We start from the raw sequence: 20,370 nt of genomic DNA, 5'->3' as shown, positions 1-20,370 counted from the left end.
AACCTTGTTATTATCTCTGTTCTGAGTCCTTGTTGGACTCGCTCTGAACTCACAAAAGACTCGTTTAGACTCACAAAAGAGACACGATCTGTTGATGAATCCGGGCCTTGGACCTTTCTGAGGGGTTGGAGAAATAAATAAAGTAAAACAAAACTTCTGAAAAATGTCACGTAATTCTATCTTTTTGTTTTCAGATTCGGTGCCGCAGCCGGAGCAGAAACGACCCGTCCAGGAGTCCACGTCCACCAAGCCCGTGCAGAGCGTCGTCCCCCAGGCCCGTGAGTCCTCCGGCTTCTCTGCGTGGGACTCCCAGACAGATAACCTGGTGGACCTGTGGGACAGCAACTCTGTCCCTGTCCCCGGCCCCGGACAGACCTCCCAGTCCTCCAACCTGGTGGACCTGATGGGAGACGCCGACGTGCTTCGTGACGACGCCCCGCCCAGCACCGCCGCCACCAGCGGCAGGCCTCAGCCCCTCCTCAGCTTCGACGAGATGATGGACGGGAGCTTCTGCTCGGGTACCGGCGCCGAGGACGACCCGTCCAGCCTGGTGGACGTGACGGGCTCTGACCAGATGACCCTCAGCTACCAGCATGCACTGCAACACGCCTCCGGGGACGTTCAGGACATGGACGATGGACAGCTGCTGATGACCAACGGGGAGATGCTGTTGAAAGAAGGAACTCAGGTCAGACGGATTCAAACGGCTGTCCCTCAGATTTATTTCTGTCTTCTGACCAGTTTTCTGTCTCCTGTTTTCAGGCGAGTGAGGGATATTTTAGCCAATCACAGGAGGAAGAATTCTGCCAATCAGAGGAGTCCTCAGCTAAACCAGCACCAGTTTTTTATAACAAGCCGCCAGGTGAGACGAACTACCTGAAAATCCAATTACTGAACATTCATTTCTCAAATAACAATCTTTAATCTTTAATGATGTCATAATCCTATTTTCAATTCAACTGCAAATTTATTTTTGGTGATAATCTGAATTCTAGTAAACAAGAATCTATTTATAATCATTTTATTAATTTTATTGGTTTAAGTTTTCTAATGAAATCATGATATTTTATCACTGAGCAGACGCTTGCTCTACAAATTGCAAAAATATTCTTTTCATGCCATTTTCTTCAAATATTTTTATTCTCACACTATTAACGTCAAACAACCTATTTGTAAAAAATGATAAATTAACACAGAGGGTCATATTTTTATTTTAAACATGTAAAAGTTTTTTAAATATAACATAACTTTACAAACGAATCTTTTAAATAAAAAACTTAAACAAGTGTTAAAGACGATGGAAGAAACAAAAAAAATAAAGAATACCTGCTGGATTTAACATATTTCCTTAATAAAAAATAAATTAAAACGTGTCTTTTTAATAAAGTTTATTAATTTATTGGTCTAGAGATGTTTCTTAGTATGTAGTTTTTATCTTATAAAATTTACAAATGTAGAATAATTGTTTTAGGACACATTGTTTGTAGCTTTTGCTCGGTGCTGTCTATAGAGAACAGTATTTAAAACTACCGGAGAGGCCGTAGAGTTTACCGGAGAGTCCGGTAAACTCTCCAGTAAACGGCTCTAGACTTTTCCAGCTGTTTGTTTTTGGGGAAAAAATGGCAGAATATTGTTTGTTTGTGATAAATAAATAAACACTTATTGTTTGTTTGTGTGTTCAGAGATTGACATCACGTGCTGGGACGCCGACCCCGTGGTCGACGATGACGAAGACTAACCCGCCGCTCTGACTTCAGATCAGGAGGAAGTAGGAAGTGTGCTTCATGAAGAATCAGATTTTTTCTTTTTTCTAAAAAAAAGCACCTACAAAACAAAACAAAAAAAAGATCTTATTAACAAAAGTCTTGCATCAATACTCCTTCTGTATTATCTTTTAGAGGAAACAGTAGCCTGAGTCCCAAAAGGCTCAGATCTGATTTCTTTTTCTGTGTGTTTATTTATTTGTTTGGGGACTTTTTTTTTGTTTGTTTGTTTGTTTGTTTTCTATGCAGATGTAACAGCTGGGAGCGAGGGGTTTTATTTGTGTACATGATTTATTCCACGTAGCGCACTGCTATTAGAGACGATGAAGCTCGGCCCACGCCGTTAGTTTGTAGTGCTTTAATAACAATAAAAATAAAAACAGCCAATCAGAACAGCTGCCACGTTTTATCTCCACTTTCTTCTTCCTTTTTTTTCCTTCTGCCTTCAAACCTGCAAATAATCACGTCTGAAAGTCTGATAATCTTGTATTTAAACTCATGAAAACATGGAATATTTTATTTATTCTATTGTACCCGAACTGAAAGTTGATTGAACAAACCTGTGGCGCCTTTTTGACCTTTTTCACTCCTGTTGTATGATTTAAAAACTGAGTTCAAGATTAAAATGGCTTTTTTCTTTTCCAGTGCACTTTTATTCTTTGTCTGCCACCTTGTGGTTGAATTACAGCGTCACTGTTATTTCCTTTAAATTCATCACTTGTAGATTTATTCACACAAATTTTTTGCCTCCAGGCTGGATGGACAGACTGTAGATATTTTTCCAGTTTTGTAGGAAAGCTTGGCTTTCAGGTAAAAAAAAAATGAAACCGCAATAAATTTGTCGAACTGATTCTTTTTTGGGGACTTTTTTCTTTCCAAAAGCAGAACTCTACATTTCTGGTGTCAAATTATATTTGTTATTTCCTTTTTTTTGTATTTTTGGTCTTTTTCTGCCCCTGGTAATTCAGCCTTCAAACAAAACTTTTATTTGTTAACTTTTGTTTTATCCTGCAGAAAAAAACAGAAAATCAGAATTATTCTACTTTATTTTAAACAGAATGAAGACATTTCCAAAATAATTACAAAGTGAAGAATTCAGCTCAATGTTTCTGCTGTAAGAAATTTCTTTCCATGAATTATTCCTTTTAAGGCCCCAAAAGCAGCCATGACAACTTAAGATCAGTTTACATCATTTTACAAAATTATGACTTTTTGCCAAAGTAGAAACTAAATCCTCCCGTAAGTCAAAGTAAAACTGGAACTAACTGGTGGAGTTTATTTATCTCAGACTAACACACCTGGTTCATGCAGCAGGTAGTGGGCCAGTTTTCAATCTGCACCAGTTTTAAAAAGCCAAGAAAATATATTTTCTAAACCACTGAAATGTGCCATTATACTGCTTCTGCTTTTTAAAGAGTTTTTATTATTTGTCAGAGGATTCCTCCGGTTGTTGAGAGCTGTCAGTCAGCTGCATGTGAGTCGACTGAAAAAGGAAAAAACCCTGAAACTGAAAATGTTTTCAGGTAAACAAATCCCTAACCGTCATGACTTAACTACCAAAGAAGTGATAACTGTCACTCAGGTAATTCTGCTTTAAAACAAAGAGTTCCTGTGATTACTGGTCATTTATCCAGCTGACTCCAGGCTTGTTACTGAGGCTGATAACGCAGCTAATCGGGTAGCTAACGCTAATTTATCAAAATCCGAAAGTTCTTTAAAAAAAAAAACAGTGTCAGAAAAGACAAACAAACTTTTTCAACTAGCTATGAGAAATAACGGATCTCACGGTAAAAAACAAAAACAAATAACTTGCAGGCTTCTTACTGTGGCAGAAAATCTGGCAAATTAACTATCTAGCGGTAATTTATCAGGTTCCCAACACTCTGGAAACCTAAATATCAGAAAATAACTACTGTTTTACAAAATAAGTACTTTTACTTAATAATTATAATTCTTTTTTTTCTTCTCATTAGCTTCCATTATGCTGTCCATTTGTTAGCAAATCCGGTAGTTTTCCGGTGTTTTAGCTGACAGCGTTGGTTTCAGATTATAAATATGAAAACAGGATCAACATTACAGCAATATGTTGTTTGGATATAATGGTTGGCAGGGGGTTGTTTGGTTGTTAGTTTTTAATTATGACTCCGGTTATAAAAGGCATGTTGACGAGGAAGATAACCCGGCTAATTTACTAGCTAACGGTAAACTCTCTCGATGTTCGTACCAAAACAGAACGTCAGAAAAGAACTAATATTTTATTCAGTAACTACTTTTTGAAATCTTAATTGGTTAATTCTTTTCATTATGTTCCACTATTATGTACATTACATAATATCTTCTTTGTTTGTTTGTTTGTTTTGCAGCAGTAGTTTTTAATTTAGGTTGGTTTTACCATAAAGCTGTGGTATTTTTGCTCGAGGTTCATCTTCCGGTCCATGCCTGGTTGAATTAAATTCATCTTCCTGCTGTTTGTGCCAATGCAAAGGTATCACATGGGGTTGTTTTTATTTGTTTGTTTGTTTGTTTGTTTTATGGTATTTGGTTGCTTTTGAAACCGGGGCAGCAGGAGTGAAGTGTATTTTTTAATACTTGTCAATAAGTGAGCTAGATTAGATTTCCAGGAGTTTTTTTTTTAGATATTGGTCTGTTTGCTGTACATCCTGTAGACAATAAAAAGGCAATAAGAGCAGCTGTGTCTGAGTGCTTTTATTTGAGATAAAGGATTTCTGGTCTCATTAAAAAGCTTTTAGGAACCTGGTTTTATTCCTGTTTGGTATCAGGACAGGAACCAGACTTTCTCACACCAAATTAAAGAAACCCTTTCATTTATATGGAAGTCTCTTTCCTCACAGATCTTCTTGAAGTTTAGTTTTTTTTATATAAAAATCTTTGTTATTATTATTATTTGTCAGTTTAAGGAGGCGTAGTTATCTGTGTCAAACATTATCTCCAGCTGCTATAATAAAATTCTGATGCAGAGATGTAGTAAATTCAAAAATTATTCCTTTTTTAGGTTCAAAAACAGCCAGAATATTATTTATCTAAGTGGAGTTTAGAGTCTGTGTGTTTTCTGTGGTTATAATCTATAATTGGGGACATTTGCTGAATTAAACAGCTTTAGTCCACACAGCTGACACTTTTTCAGCTCATTAGTGCTTATTTATTGCAGCTGTTTTAAATTAAAGTGAAGTATTTTTTCCTTAATATGCAGTTTATTCTGTAAATCTGTTTAGCACCTTTCAACAAGTTTGCTCAGATTTAACCACATTATCTGGAGCTGAAAGTGAAAAACATTACTTTAAATTCAGGCAGAACTACCCGATTAATTAAGTCTTCTGAGCTTCTGGTCAGGATTTTAAAAAGAAAACAAACTGCAGTCAAGCATAAAATCTGAACTAAGAAGATTTTTACATCTTGAAGAAAACATCAGATTTTTCTTTATTTTTTCATTCCTGTTTCTCTGCGGGCTTCAGTGTTTCTGATGACTGGATGAAATTCACCTGTACAGGTGAGGACAGAAGACACTTTCAGCGCCGTCCGTCTATCTGAGTTATGTTTTTATGTTTTATTGAATTTATTTTCTCTTTGTTCCAGTCCTGTGTAAAAGTCTTAAATCATCCTTTCCCTTCTGTTTGTCTTTGTTTTCTGAAACCTTTTAAAATCTTTCTCAGCCCTTTCACTTCCTGCTTCAGTTTTTATATTTATTCATGTTTAGAGGATTATTTTTAATCCTTTAAGATTAAAGAGGTGAATCAGTGTTGGTTCGATGGATGATGGGAAAGTTGGCATCTTTGTTATCAGGAGTTTTGTAATATTATTTTGTTTTGGGAGAATCCAGGCAGATCTTCACCACAAGATGTCACCTTTCCTCTTCCTCAGAATCTGGACCGGCACAGTTTTTAGACATTTCTTCTTCTGATTATTTCATCATTTCATTCATTCACTTCTTCAGTTTCAGACCTTCCAACATGATTATTTTTTAACATTTCTCTCAGACAGAAAGATGAAACTTTTTATTCTTAGTCTGAAATATCTGATAACTTTAAAATCTGACAAATAAGATTTCAGAACTATTTGGCTTTAATCTTTAATTTTCTTTTATTTAAAAAGAGCCTTGATAAACATATTTTTTACATGAATCAAATGTTTGTGCAACAAATAGTCTAAAATCCTTGGTTATCTCAGATTTCTTCTCATCTGATGAGGATCCTCTCAGGTTCTCACCACAGAATTTATCCAGCAGCTGAAAAACTTCTTCTGAGTTTAATTGAAAATAAAAATCCTGCAGTGGGCGGAGCCTGCAGCTTGCCCCTCCCAGCAGCAGGTGCCCCAATCAGAACGCTCCCAGCCGTTGCCGTGGCAACGCTGCAGGGTGTCGATCTTGCACAGCTGAGCTGGTTGCCGAGCGACGCGTCGTCTCGCCAAGGCCTCCGAGTCGAGTCTGATGGAGGAGAAAACCTCAGCGGCAGGTTTTTTTGTTTTTGTTGTTCGGGTGGAAAACGGTCAGCAGGAAGAGCCGCACAGCGTCAGACCGTCTCCGTTTACTGACGAGGACTCATCGGGACGCTGTCTTCGTCTCCGAGTGTCCACGGTGACATGTCCATCAGAGGACAGCTCAGAGACAAACGTCCTGACCTGGGGACCATCAGGGTGGTGGATGCAGCGTCTCTTGTTCTTCTTGATCTGGTTGTTTTTATCTCCTGGGATCTGTCGCAGTCATAATCGCTGAGTTTCTTTTCGATAACAAACTTTCTTGATCTTATTTTCCTTTTCTCACTAAAACAAACTTTTAAAACAGTCTTTAGTCGCAGATGTTTGTCCCGTAAACAACCAGCGAGTGGACGGATCTGAATCCAAACAGTTTGGTGCAGAAATGTTTCAAATCTGAAGACAGCAATGAAAACATCCTGCTGAAGAGAGAAGAGTCGGCAAGCTTTTATTACTCATTTGTAGTTATGTAAACAAAAGTGAATGGCCTTTTTCTGTTCCTGTCTTTATATAACCTCCACATCGTCTTCATCAGTGTCCGTCTCTGTTCTGAGCTGAAGTTTATAAATCGAGGCCAGAAGACACTTCTCTGAACGTGTGAAAACGTTGTGAATCATCAGCTGAAGGCTCTGCCGTATTTACTGTGCTCAGAAAAAAAAAACACACAAAGAGAGAGAGAGAGTGGACTTCCTCTGGTCAGTTGAGGTCTCCGGACTCGAACCTGAGCTCCACGAACGTCAGAACCTGTGAGAAAGGCTCAAACGTTGGATGTTTGTGAGTAAAACCAAGAAATGAGTCTGGATCTTTCTCATTGGTCCATTTCCTTTTAGATGTACGAGACAAACAAATTCTTTTAGAAGCTGAACAAGAAGTAGAGTCCTGATCTGTTTCAGGGAGGTCCAGTTTTCAACAAGATGAGTCAGAACTGAGGAGGACCAGGGACCGGTCCTGACCCGTCCCTGACTTCCATCCGTCCTCCTATCTGTGGTCGGGAAACCCAGACCTCCCTCCCCCCGATGATGCTCTTCAGCTCCTCCTGGGGGGTCCCAGAGTCTGCCGCAGGGTCTCGTCCCAGTGGGAGACCCTGCAGATCAGGAACTCAAACAGAAACCAGAGATATTTATTTCTGCTCTCAGTAACCAGGTCAGCATGAGCCGTTCGAGCTAACGACAGGAAGACACGATCCTAACAGCTTTTATTGGATGTCGCGTTCGTTTGAGATTTACAGACGAAAACGGACCGATGAATTACTGCAACTGTCCCCAAATTCCTGAACCGTTTTTAGATGTTGTTTTGAGTCAAAACTCTAACTTCAAATGCCTTTCTTGGTTTGTTTGTTCTGACTGGTAACTTCGAAATTCAACTGGAACATCGTCACGGCGGGAAAAGAAGGTATAAAAAACAGGATTAATTTAACTTTTATAAACCAACCAAAGGTAAACTGATTATTAACACACTCGCATACAAACTTCCAGTAAATACGGAGCAACGACAGCAGAAAGTCGTGTTTTTGTGGCTCCACGCTGTTATTTTACCTACTTCACAAAAATCAAATTACCACCATTCTTCCCAACCAGCAGGAAAGTATTAAACCGTAAAGTCAAGTGTTTTATTTTTCGTTACAGCCGTAAGGTTTCTTCTGAGTCACTGAAAGGAACACACTGGGAAACCTAATTAAACACGATACGCAGTTTGTTCAAATTTTTATTTTTTTGGTGTAAATTGTAGAAATTTAAAAGCAGATCTGCTCTGTGAGCTGCTGTTTGCTTGTATAACATTTTTATGACCTCGGATGTAGAAACTACACAAATATTTACATCAAGATGCATTTTAGTTTCTCCAGGAGGAATCAGTAATGATGCTTTTAGGATTTTAGGACAAAACAACATCTGAAACTGCCTAAAAAATAAAAACTGAAGCTTTGTTGATTAAACTGGTTTAACCTTTAACAGTATTTTAAATATTTTTATTATTCATGATTCTGTTTGGTCCACAGTGGCTGTTTCAGGTTCGTTTTCCTGATCAGAGACATATAACACCAAACACAACATTTAAATTCTTATCAAAGGCTTTCTGGATATTAGATGGAGTTTTACTCCAAAGATCTAAACCCAGTTCTGTTAGGAGCTCTAAACCCGGTCCTGTTGGAGCTCTAAACCCGGTCCAGTTGGAGCTCTAAACCCGGTCCTGTTGGAGCTCTAAACCCGGTCCAGTTTGGAGCTCTAAACCCGGTCCTGTTGGAGCTCTAAACCCGGTCCAGTTTGGAGCTCTAAACCCGGTCCGATTGGAGCTCTAAACCCGGTCCTGTTTGGACCCAGTCTGGAGCTCTAAACGGGTCACAGAAAGTTGGACTGAACTGATTTTTTATTTTTTTAACATCTTTGATGTTTTTTGAAACTTTTCCAGTTTAAAATCTTCTCATCTGATTTGAAACCTTTTCTTGAGTCGTGACGTTCAGTTAACGTCGCTCTTATTGATTTTCTGCTTTTTGTTTGTAAACAAAGACAAACAGAGTCGGTTCGTACAGTTATGTAAAAGATTAGATTTATTTTTCTCTTTTTTTGCTTCAAAAATCACTGAAAATCCACGTAGATGAAATTTATTTTTTTTACTCCACAAGAAAATGGCTTTTTCCGCATCGTTTGAAGCTGATTTCATCTTTGTACATCTTTGTCCGTCCTCGCAGCGTGAAGCTCGGGATCACAAACCGAAGGTCGCCGCGCGCTCCGTCGAGCCTCACGGTCCTTGAGAAGGAGGCAAACTGTGAGCGGAGATCAGACAAAGGAAAGGAGACGGTTCTCCGGCACCATGGCAACGGCAGGCTCGGGCTCGGAGGGAGGAGAGGGATGGATGAGGTGGTTCTGATCGGAGCGGAGACCTGAACTCAGACCGCTGTGCTCCGACCCAGTAAAGGGAAGGCTGTCGGCATCCCACAGCTGGGATCCAAACCTCGTAGTCTATGAAGGCCCTGGAATCCTGCCTGGAACTCCTGGACGCTCCCTGGAAGTCCTTGTATTCCAGCGTGAGGAGTCCTGGGCTCTCTGCGGGGCATGGTCGCCATGGAGGCGGCAGCCTGAAGCGAGCGAGGCCCCGGCGGGCTCAGGTCCATGTTGGACAGGAGGTGACCCAGGGAGTCCCAGCGCTGAGTGGAGGGCAGGCGGATCAGGGAGGAGTAGCCCCGGTCCGGAAACGCCGCCGCCACGGGGGGCTTGATGCTCTCCGACGTGTGACCTGGAGGCGGATCGCGGTTCTCCCTCAGAGGCAGCGGGGCGGCTCGGAGCGGGGCGGGCTTCAGGTAGGTGCCCCCCCGCGGGTCGGCCAGGACCTCGCTGTACGGCGGAGGGGGGTCCTCCATCAGGACCGCCTCCTCGTAACACGGCGGCTTCCCGAAAACGTCCGTCTCTGAAAGGAAGAAGAAGAGCAGAGATTAAAGACCGGGAGCAGACGGTATCCAGATGTTTCTGATCTCAGCAGCTGGTAGCAGCTGAGAGTCGTCTCGTCCAACACGTCCTCTGAGCTCCAACTTCACCATGAGAGGCGCAGGTTTACTGGATTTCCCTCCGATCAGCACAAGCTGAAACTCCTCAATCAACGAGAAACTCCCGAAACATTAAATCCCAGACAAAAAGTGTTTACATTTATAAACTGTAAACCTGCAGCAGCCATGTTTGTCTCATCGTCCTCCTGCAAGGACAACAGGATGAGACGTTCAGGAAAAACAGAGAAAACCTCTGAAATCCCGTCTGCAGTGCGCCTTAAATACACAAAAACACCTGCCAGCCGTCAGAAAACTGTTTCCTGTTTCATCTGAAGACTTTATTGTTTCCAACAGAGAAATAATTTTAAAAGCATCTTTTAAAGCGTTCGGTCTGAATGGTTCTGTTTGGGTTTCGTTCGTATCTTCCCACAATCAGCCGAAAGGCCAGGAGAGAGAACCAAAGTTTCTGATGCAAACTGATGACTGAGACGTTTACAGCTGACTGATTCTGACTCTTTATTTCCTGCAGCGAATAAAAGACGAAGCTGTGGTTCGAGTTTAACAGGAAAACTGATTTTTCCTGAATTACCTGCAGGTTTCAGAGCAGCGTTGGTCTGAATGTTGGGGTTTTGTTTCAGCAGGATGCCAGAATATAATATTATTAAATATTCTGTCGATTTTCTTTCGTTTGAATCAGATTTTTTGGTTCTGATTTCCTTCCACACCTTTGGGAAAACTCAGTTAAAACAAGCAGCTGGATTGGGACATTAAAAACTTGAAACGTTCCCGTAGAAAAAATGGGAATTTGGTGAAAGATGGAGGAAAAACCCGGTTCTGTTTTAAACTGAACTGGAACCATCAGATCTTCAGTTCCGGTTTAGATTTTAGGACAACAGCTTTGAGCTTCTTGTTCAGTTTACAGATATATTTGTCTTCATCAGTGTCTCTGTCTCCACAGGAGGACGTTTCCTGCAGAGGTCAAACTGACGTCCATTGTTTCTCAGGATTCTCTCCTCAGCTGCAGGTAAAGTGTTTTTTTTCTTTTAACTTGTCGTGTTTCTTGCCTAAAATGTAAAAACTAAAAGCATCTGAGTTCAGTCAGGGAGTGAGACACCAGCGTGCGGTTGCCATGGTGACAGCAGCAGCATCCTGACTCTTAGTTCAGATTTTCAACACAGTTTGTTTATTTTTACCAGAAAATTAAAAATAAAAACAGTAAAGTCTGTATTAATGTGGAGATGACCTGAACAGAAAAATAAACTCATTTTTTCTTCAGTTTCTTAGTTTTAAACATTTAATCTGTTTATTATGTTTAAACATCCCAACCCGCTCAGATCTGGGTTCACCAAACGCTCCGACGCTGAATCCGGTTTTAAATCTTCCTCGTTCCTGCGACCCGAACCCAGAACCTCTGAGAACGTTTGGAGACATTTTGGGAACTCCGTCCTGAAGACTTTGGTTCCTGAGTCTGATTTGTTTTTTTTCTGGTTTTAAAGCAGCTGCAGATAAAAACATCTTTTAAAACCCCTCAGCTGCGACTGACGACCTGGAGTCAGTATTTTAATAAACTGTCAGATAAAACGGCCAGTTTCAGGCGGCTGAAGCTCCTCAGAGCTGCACAGATTTCTCCTCACTGAATGCTGCCTTTTATTATTAAAGCGACGTCTTTATTCTGTTCCTGCCGTTTTTCCTACAAAAACAGCTTCAGTTTTACACCTAATCCTTCCTTCTGACGGCAGCATCTAACTCATGCTCCACAGCGTAAACGTCTCTCCGTGACAAATCTACAAACGTCCTTTTTTTAGGAAAAAGACGTCGTTTGGAAACAAACAGCGTGATGTTTGTAATTCAGCCGAGTGAGTCAGAGAAATATAAAAGTCATCAAAGTTCTCCTTGTTTTTCATGTCCACACGTTTCTTTTTTCCGCTTAACGAGGAAAATGAAAACCTGAAGCAGCCGGAGTCGGATCCGTTTCAGGAAACCAACCTCAAACCGGCCCACGTGGTTCCTGTCAGGCAAACAGCTGTTTGCTGAAGCGTTGCCATGGAGACCGGTGTATTTCTGGATGTGTGTACCTGGCCGCGGTCCACCCCCCGCCTCGTCATGCCTGACACACACACACCTACAGGATCTGATTGTCTCTCCGCTGCGAGCTTTAAATAAACCTTCAGCAGCAGCAGAAAACCCAGCAGGCTTCACTCGCCTCCCTTCAGCCTCAGGGTTTCATCACGTCGGCCCACTCTGCTTTTACAACAGCTGGGAAGGTTTTCCACAGGTTGTGGAGAGTTTAGGGGAGTTTTGGATTCTTCCAGATGTTGGACAGACGGCTCTGTCTCTGTCGGGTCGAGCTCAGGACTCATCCAGGTCTTCGTGGACCTTGCTTTGTGATCCGGTGCGCAGCCATGTTGGAACAGGAAGTGGGAGCAGCCCACACCATGATCCTCCCTCCAGGCAGCAGCCGAACCCAGACTAACGGCTACATTTAGGATCTGACTGTTTGTTTGAGGCTCGCTTTTCAGTCCGCTTCTGTCTTCCTCTCAGTGACTTGGCAGCCAGGGAGTGAGGGTGTGAGGGGAACATGAACTGCAGAGTTAACTGTCGGTCAGTTGTTCTTGCCAAGAACTTCTCAGAATAAGATGTTTGTCAGTGATAAGACAATACCTGGGAAAACGGTGTGTTTGTTATGTTTCGATCAAGCTGCATCCTGGAAGTGATTTCCTGTAAGTGTCATAGGAGTTGTGTAAACTTCTGACCAATCACGAACTGGTCAGAAGTATGCGATACACACCAACGTATTCTGTCTGTTTAAATGCGCCCGGTCTCAAAGAAACTTCGGGATCTTTGTGGAATTTGTGATGACGATAAGATGTGACAGATAAAGAGTCCCCCGTGTTCTGGCACTGAGGAGAGAGGTGGTGGTCCTCGTTTATGTCGGTGTAAGAATCCCACAACGGACACAGCTGTGTGGTTACCACAGTGACCGTCTCTCTGCAGAGTTTTTACACCAGAAGGCAGGATTTGTGTATTTCTCTCTCTTCGTTTCTTTTCTGAGCTCGGTTGAATAAAAAGTCGTTCTCCACAGATTTATTTTCCTGGTGAATCTTTTACATCAACAACAATCGTTCTGTTTCTAACAGACTGTTTCCAAACGCTGTAAAAAGTGAAGGGATGTGTTTTTTAATTTAACGGCCCACAGCGGGTCCCCGACCCCTGGTTTGGAAACCACAGATCTGAACCCTTTAAAACCCAATAATTTCATCTCTTCTGTTCGTGAAAGATTAAATCAGCTCGTTGTGTCGAACATCAAACGGTTTAAATCTTTGCTCATTTAAAGCTCCTTCTTCTCGCCCAATTATTTAGGAAAAAAACAACAAAATAAAAGCAGCTAATTTCCTCCTCATCAGTCGTCTTTGTGAAGCGAGACTCTGGCGGCCGTTTGTTTGAGTTTCTGACAGCAGCTCGGTGCGTCCGGCTGTTGTTGTTTCAGACACTGCAGGTTTTCAGGAGGTAAAACCTGAACGGGTTTCAGAGTGAATCAGCCGTTTTATCCTCGTCCTCTCTCCTCCTTGGAGCTGAATCTTGAAAAGATGAGCTTTTTTTCCTCCATCAGGGAGGCGGAGCCGGTCTCCCTTCGAAAAACTCATGAATAAATTTACATGAAAGGTTTTAGGAGCCGAGTTCAGCCTCGGGTTGAAGGAAAGGAGGTCAGTCTGAGAGGAAGAAGTTTATCGTTTCTGTGATTCTGGGTTTCACAGCTGACTTCGCCCTCCTCCTCCTCCTCCTCCTCCTCCTCCTGTTTCTGTTTTTTAGTTCTGGAGTGACCCGGTTGTCTCGGCGCCCTGCAGGGGAACCGAACCGCCCGAAAACCCCAAACCTGACAAACCAGAACCTCCTCCTCTGCTTCTAAACTGCTCGTTTTTTAGGATCGCCCGCCGCCGACAGGCTGCCTGTTAGCAAAATATCTCCACTGGGCGTTCGTCTGCAACTCCAGAACTTTTAGAAACAACCCAATTTAAGATGGCCGCCACAGCAGCCGATCAGCCGGTAGCTGAGAGTCATCCCCAACACGCTCTGAGCACGAACCGAACCATCGTTCTACAGAGAGGAAGATTACAGGTCAGACAGCTGCCAACCATCCCAGCAGATTCACCCTGAAGGTCAGACTGTGCAATGAGCTCCACCTCAGCCTCTACAGGCCTCAGTCAGCAGGCTAAAGGTCAAAGGTTAAAGCCTCGTCTCTCTAAAAACAACATGGCAGCTCGACTTGAAGGAACCAGAAGACTTCTGGAGCAGAACCAGATGTTTACCCAGAATGCACTGCAGCTGATGGTGTGGGTTGTTCTGCAGCCACAGGCCTGAGCTCCTCGCAGTCGTTGACTTTGCATAGATATTTGATAGTATTTGCATCCAGAAACATGAAGATCAAACGACACAGACGGGTTACCGACCCGTTTTACTGCAGATCCAAACACGTGCAGCAAAACGAGTCAAAAATAAGGACATTAATGTATAAAACCTCAAAGTTTCTTATTTTTTCAGTATTAAACATTTAAAGTCCGAACATCAAAGCAGAAAAACCTGAAGAACAGGATGTTAAAGATGCCGATCTTTAGAAATCAGCCAATTTCTGAAGCTGATTTAGTTGTTTTTGGGCCATAAATCGACGTTCTACATCCATCAGCTCCTCCCAGCTGTCAGCACGGCGGTGGAGGGCTGATGGTTTGGGCTGATTCTGGAGTCAGATGTGACAAACAGGACAATGAACCCAAACACAGCAGAACGGTCCAGAACCAGAACCTCAGAGAGCTGAGCAGAAACCAACGTTGGAAAGAAGAGTGGGCCACAACTCCTCCACAACCATGAGAGAGNACAAACAGGAACCAATGANCTGAAGCAACGCTGGAAAGAAGAGTGGGCCACAACTCCTCCACAACCATCAGAGAAAACATTTACGACAAACCTCGGTTACCTGGCACGCTGATCCAGGTCGCCTGTGGCATCAGATGAGGACCCGGCGGGGACAGCGTCTGAGGAGGACACACGTCCCTCAGCGGCTGCGTTGGGGGCGGCTGCGTTGGGGGCGGCGCTGGCGGGTATCCGGAGGGGGCGTGGCAGCCGAGCGGCTCCATCTCCACCGAGCGCAGACACTGCTCTCTGAGCCGCTCCTCGCGGCGCCGCTTCAGCCGCCGCTGCAGGAAGCTGCAGAAACAGCAGAGCATGACGACGAGGGCCCAGACCAACCAGAAGCCGGCGAAACACGCCAGGAAGGTGTAGGTGCCCTGTGACATCACCATGGCGGTGACGGGACGGGCAGCGGGTCCCCCCCCCCCCGAGGACGGGGAGAACAGTTTATAAAAGTTTGTCCCAAACTTCTTGACCTTTAAGGGGTTAAAATGGAGTTATGGGAGCTGAAAAGTCCTCTGAAGGATCCAACCATCGCCATGGAAACGACCCATCCAGAAACTTTACTTTCATTTAGGTCCACATTTTCAGACAGCAACCAGCAGCAGATGTCTTCTCTCGTCCCTCAGAGTGGACAGCAGAAAACGTCCCACAGATCAGGTTTTATTTTTCCTTTCCGAACATCTGGGCCCTGCGGGGAGTCGGGGGGGCCGTCCTCGCCGCTGGGGGGCCGTCCTCGCCGTCGGAGCGCAGGATTCTTCCCCCTCAGATCCCCACGGGACTCCTGGACGTCTGCAAAGACACAGGAGGACAGGACGAGAGGACAGATTCAAACGTTTCTGACAGAAAGACGAGAAACCTTCATCCTAGCAAAGACCGACTGTTAGCAAAATATCTCATGAACAACGAATCAGGAGAAAATAAATAAAATGACTTTTAAAGATCTTCAGCAGCCGGTTTTCCATTCTGCTTTTTCTTTGTTCAGAATCTTTTCTGTTCCAGTTTTCAGGACAGAAGTTCCTGCAGGTTTCATGTCATCAACCCCAGACAGAGCGGCGGTAATGAGGACGCAGACCTCCATCTGTCCGGGTCCGGCTTCACGCCGAGGAGTCGTGAACATTTCAGATGATATTTTTACACTAAACGTCTACGGGTCTGTCTGCTGCTGCGGGGAATCAGAAATGTTGTTTATGTCAGAAATCACTGCAGATTCTCTCCTCCGGAGAAAACAACAAACCTGCGTCAGAAACTGAGCCTGGGGACAAAAAGAGTCTCACAGCTGAAACAGCCTCGCTGCAGAAGGGCCAAGGTGACGAATTGAACCATGACCTTTGAAGGCTGAATCGAACCGTGACCTTTGAAGGCTGAATCGAACCGTGACCTTTGAACCCTGAATCGTATCATGACCTTTGAACCCTGAATCGTATCATGACCTTTGAACCCTATATCGTATCGTGACCTTTGAACCCTGAATCGTATCGTGACCTTTGAACCCTGAATTGTATCATGACCTTTGAACCCTGAATCGTATCGTGACCTTTGAACCCTGAATCGTATCGTGACCTTTGAACCCTGAATCGTATCGTGACCTAACTTCGCTCCGGGCTCTCCTGGTCCAGGAGCTCCTCTCTTCCTCTCGGCTCGTCTCTCTGAGGAGGAAACTCTTCTTCATCAGAACTTGGATCAACCTGTCAGAGGAACGACTCTCCTGCATGAAGCTGCAGAAGTGATCGGAGTAAAAACTCAGGTCCGTTTCACCGTCAAACAGGAAACATGACCTTCTCATGATTCTGAAGCGGCGAGCTGAAGTGTTTTCGTCCTCGGCGCCGGGCGCTCGTACGGTCCATCTCATTCATGGAAGTGTTGATGTCGCCGTGCGCCTCTGGGACTCGCACTCCGCCGTCTGTCCTCGTTTCAGATGATTCAGCAGCCGTGACTCATCAGCTCGGGTCCAAACGGGCGCCGCTCCAGCAGAACGTGGAATAAAAGCACCGCTCGGCTCCGAGCTGGCGCTGTTTATGTCAACTTCCTGTTGGGTTTTAACCGTCGAAGCTGTTTTATTAAAACCTTCAGACGGCGAGACGAGCAGTCCTTATCGCCCGCCAAAAGTTTCCACAACAAACTTCAGCTCATCTCTGTGTCTCAGGCTGATTAGCTGTGGCAGCCATCTTGAATTGGGTTGACGCCGTCCGGTGGCTCGTGAGATGTTTCGCTAACAGGCGGGCGGCGGGCGATAATGATGTCGACGTTCTCTGATCGTCAGAAACCGTCCTGACGTCAGAACTTCGGGTTCACAGCGTTCAGACGTCAGGACTTCCTGCTGCCGCCGCCGCCGCTTAACGTCTGAGAAGACGGGAAACATCTGCTGGAACCAGAATCTGTTTCTGTTAGCAAAATATCTCATCAACCTGTGGATTTCAGCTGTAATCCCTGACAAACAGACATGATTCAAACTGAAGTGTTGAAGACATTGAGCTGATATTTAGCAGCTGAGGGTCATCCTGAGCTTTAACGCGTCATCAGGGAGGTGGCGGGCGATATGCATTCCTTCAAGGTCCGGTTCTGATCCTCCGCTGCAGATAATCGACTTAAAAATCTGCTTTTTGTTCCTAAATTTCTCCTAAATGTTTTTAATGTTCGGCTTCTCTGAGGAAAAGGAAACTAAAAATCCGACAAACCGGGAAGAAAAAGACATTATCGCTCCGACCGGAAGTCTTCCGGCTCGGGTCCGGCTCGGGTCCGGTTCGTTTACCTTCCCCGGGGCTCTCTGGGGCCCCAGGATGGCCCCTCCTGCGGAGGATGCCCGGCTCGGTACGCAGGAGGCACCGTTTGGACCGGGACTAGAACCCGGAGGAGAAGGAGGTACCGTTTGGACCGGGACCAGAACCCGGAGGAGAAGGAGGTACCGTTTGGACCGGGACCAGAACCCGGAGGAGGAACCGTTTGGACCGGGACCAGAACCCGGAGGAGAAGGAGGTACCGTTTGGACCGGGACCAGAACCCGGAGGAGAAGGAGGTACCGTTTGGACCGGGACCAGAACCCGGAGGAGGAACCGTTTGGACCGGGACCAGAACCCGGAGGAGGAACCGTTTGCACTGGGAGCAGAACCCGGAGGTGAGGATGAGGAGGAGATGAAGACCCACCTTAGATCCGAGGCGGTGACGCGCCTCAGCTCAGCCCGGCTCTGTAAGGTCCAAACCCGGGAACGACCGAGCGGAGGTTCGGCTGGGTTCGGCTCCTCGCCCGGTGCTCCGCTGCCCCCCGGGGCTCCTTCTGAGCGGCAGTCCGTTTATCGGTTCACCTTGGCAGCCTGACTCCTCCTCCTCCTCCTCCTTCATCCTGTCCCTCCTCTCCTCCTCTTCATCAGAGGAGCAGCAGGAGGATCGTGACTCGGGGGGGGGGTCCAAACTCAGGATGTTTCAATTTGGGCTTTTAAAGGGGTATTTCAGCCATTTTTGAAGCGGGGTTCTGTTGACGATATAATTTTGAGTCTCAGGTTCAGAAATCCCGACAGCTCGAGTCAACGGGTCGACTAGTCTCGACCCGGTTAACAGAAGCAGACCTCAGACCCAAACCCTGAACCTCCCGCTGCCTGTTTCCAGTACGAGGTTAAGTCCCGCCCCCTCCGTGGAAAACAAACAGAAAACATGACTTTGGTCCTGTCCATGTGTTCAATTGTAATTAGTTATAATTAAAAGGAAGGTCATGTGAAGTGAAGCTGCTCAGACTCTGGTTCCAAAAACTTGGCAGCTTCTGGAAACCGGTTCCTGTTGGGTTCGGCTCCCAGCCATGAGGGATTTCAGGAAGATTTAGTCTGTTAGTTCAGCATGTTTATGCTTCAGAGGTGTCATTCTTCACACGCCGCCATTTTTAAACAGATATTTAAAAAAAAAAAACAGATAGGGCCTCAGCTTTAACGTGTAATAAGGTAAAAACGACTTGTAGGAAGATGTTTAACTTCATTAACTTTGTTAAAACTTTAGTTTTCATTAAACAGTGAGTTTGGGTAACTAAACAGCATTAGCTGGTGTTAGCTAGCTGATGCTAATAGCCGTTAGCAGCAACCCAATCTAAAAATCCAAACTCTGGGTTGTTCTTTTTAACTCAACTTATTACTAACTTTAAATCAACAAATTAGTCATTTTAACCAAATTTTAGGTAAAAATTTTACCCTGACTGAGTTAAAGCTACCCAGAGGGTTGGCTCGGTCCAAATTTGACCCCAAAATGGACCCAGCAGTTTTTAGAGCGGACCTTTTCATGAAACAATCTCAGTTTGGAGAAAACAGGTTTAAATTCTGACAGGACTGACGAGCTAATGGCTGCCGCTCCCGTCAGTTCCTCTGAGGGGAACATGATGATGTGCCCCCAGGCTACAGTTAGCTGCTGCCGCTGCCATATCACAGCAAACCCCTTCAGTCCAACCAGCCGTTAGCTCATCAGCTTGTTCTGATTTAGCGTCAGGCTTTCGGCACCATAACGTCATTATTTACCTTTAAGAAAACCCATTTTTAAATTTAATTTAAAACTAATATCTTTTTTGACGAAACATATGTTCAAACATATGTTTTTTAAAATGTTTATGAGGTTCTGTTGAGCCCAAAAAGCCGGGAAAAAATAATCTGTCACCTGGTCAGACTCGACCCGCGGCTCATTTGACTTTCAAACGTCTTCATTAGCCTGAAGTCAAATCCGGTTCTGAGGGAAGTTCCTGATGTTTGCTCCGCGTTCCGCCTGCTGGAGAATGTCTGGAGTTAAAGTTCTGTTCAGGTTCCTGTGGAGTGGGGTCGTGTGGAGCTCCGAGGAGCGGTCAGTATCTTACCTGCAGCAGGCGGCAGTCAGAGTCAGCTCAGTTTGGAGAATCATGGAGAACTTTTAGCAGTTAAGCTAACAGTTAGCATTCAAGAGTGAATCTGCATCATTTTAAACAACTTCGAGGTAGAAGCTAAATATGAATGCATATCGCCCGCCGCCCTGTGTGCAACAACGGTTCGGGTTAATCTGTTAGCACTTGGACATCTGTTGGGGGCAACTCTCAGCTACTACCGCAGCGAATTTTAGTTAAATATCTTTAAAACCGGTGGAGTTGGAGCCATTTTTGTTCAGCTGTGGTGGCCATTTTGAATCATGTTTTAGACGTAAAATAGTTTCTTTTTATGTTGTGATAATTTATAAAACTGAATAATTTTTATTTTTTAAATAATTAATTTCATGTCAGATTTTAGCAGCTGTTAAAACCGATCATATTTAAAGTTAATAAATTGTCAGAATAAATCAAAAGATGAGTTTTAAACTTGTTTCTGGAGTTCAACCTAGCTAAAAGTAACGAAAGCTGGCTGAAAGCTAAAAGTAGCATAAGACTAGCAACAGGCTAAAAGTAGCAGAATGGTAGCTAAATGGCAGCAAAGGCGTCTCTAAAGTCAGAAGTTACAAAAGGGTAGCTAAAAGCTAAAAGTAGCAAAATGGTAGCTAGAAGCTAAAAGTGAATAATCTTTCTCTGAAGGGAAATGACCTTTGACCCTCCTCAGATTGATAGGCAGCAGCAGCTGCTCCTCTGAGGTTATTGCTGTTGTTTTTCCGCCCTGGCGTCGTGCCAACACACACCTGTCTGCTCGAGGCCGGCCCACTGACGCCGAGCAGGTAAATAATCCATCTGAAGTCGGATGGATTCAGTAAAAACGACGTTTCTCTGAGGTTGCATTGAAACATTTCTCAGAGTTCAGAGGCGTCCTTGATTCC

At 44.2% G+C, this 20,370-nt stretch overlaps 2 protein-coding genes and 1 long non-coding RNA gene across 9 annotated transcripts in view; 2 read left to right on the top strand and 1 right to left on the bottom strand.

The window, feature by feature from the left end:
* dbn1 (drebrin 1) overlaps nt 1–2,614 on the top strand; it is a 48,499-nt gene extending 45,885 nt beyond the window's left edge. For all 5 annotated transcript variants that reach the window (XM_025008199.2, XM_025008201.2, XM_017426835.3 and 2 more), the window contains 3 exons: nt 195–688; nt 763–862; nt 1,683–2,614. In XM_025008199.2, coding sequence (XP_024863967.1) covers nt 195–688; nt 763–862; nt 1,683–1,738 — 650 coding nt within the window. In that variant the 3' untranslated portion in view covers nt 1,739–2,614. The remainder of the gene's footprint in view (nt 1–194; nt 689–762; nt 863–1,682) is intronic.
* A 2,391-nt stretch (nt 2,615–5,005) lies between these two features.
* The window catches only part of LOC119617599, a 41,149-nt gene continuing 25,784 nt past the window's right edge, over nt 5,006–20,370 (top strand). For all 3 annotated transcript variants that reach the window (XR_005233936.1, XR_005233935.1, XR_005233934.1), the window contains exons 1-2: nt 5,006–5,271; nt 10,688–10,753. This is a non-coding gene — a long non-coding RNA (uncharacterized LOC119617599). The remainder of the gene's footprint in view (nt 5,272–10,687; nt 10,754–20,370) is intronic.
* Nucleotides 8,578–18,142, bottom strand: LOC108242158 (proline-rich protein 7). The gene is made up of 3 exons (XM_017426812.3): nt 17,776–18,142; nt 14,699–15,423; nt 8,578–9,653 (listed from the first exon to the last, which is right to left on the bottom strand). Exons 2-3 carry the CDS (start codon nt 15,021–15,023, stop codon nt 9,136–9,138), a joined length of 843 nt encoding a protein of 280 aa, XP_017282301.1. The 5' UTR covers nt 15,024–15,423; nt 17,776–18,142; the 3' UTR covers nt 8,578–9,135.

The sequence above is a fragment of the Kryptolebias marmoratus genome, linkage group LG13, assembly GCF_001649575.2.
Source record: "Kryptolebias marmoratus isolate JLee-2015 linkage group LG13, ASM164957v2, whole genome shotgun sequence".
Lineage (NCBI taxonomy): Eukaryota > Metazoa > Chordata > Actinopteri > Cyprinodontiformes > Rivulidae > Kryptolebias > Kryptolebias marmoratus.
Note: the sequence above shows the minus strand (reverse complement) of the source record. Positions and strands in the feature narration are given on the sequence as shown.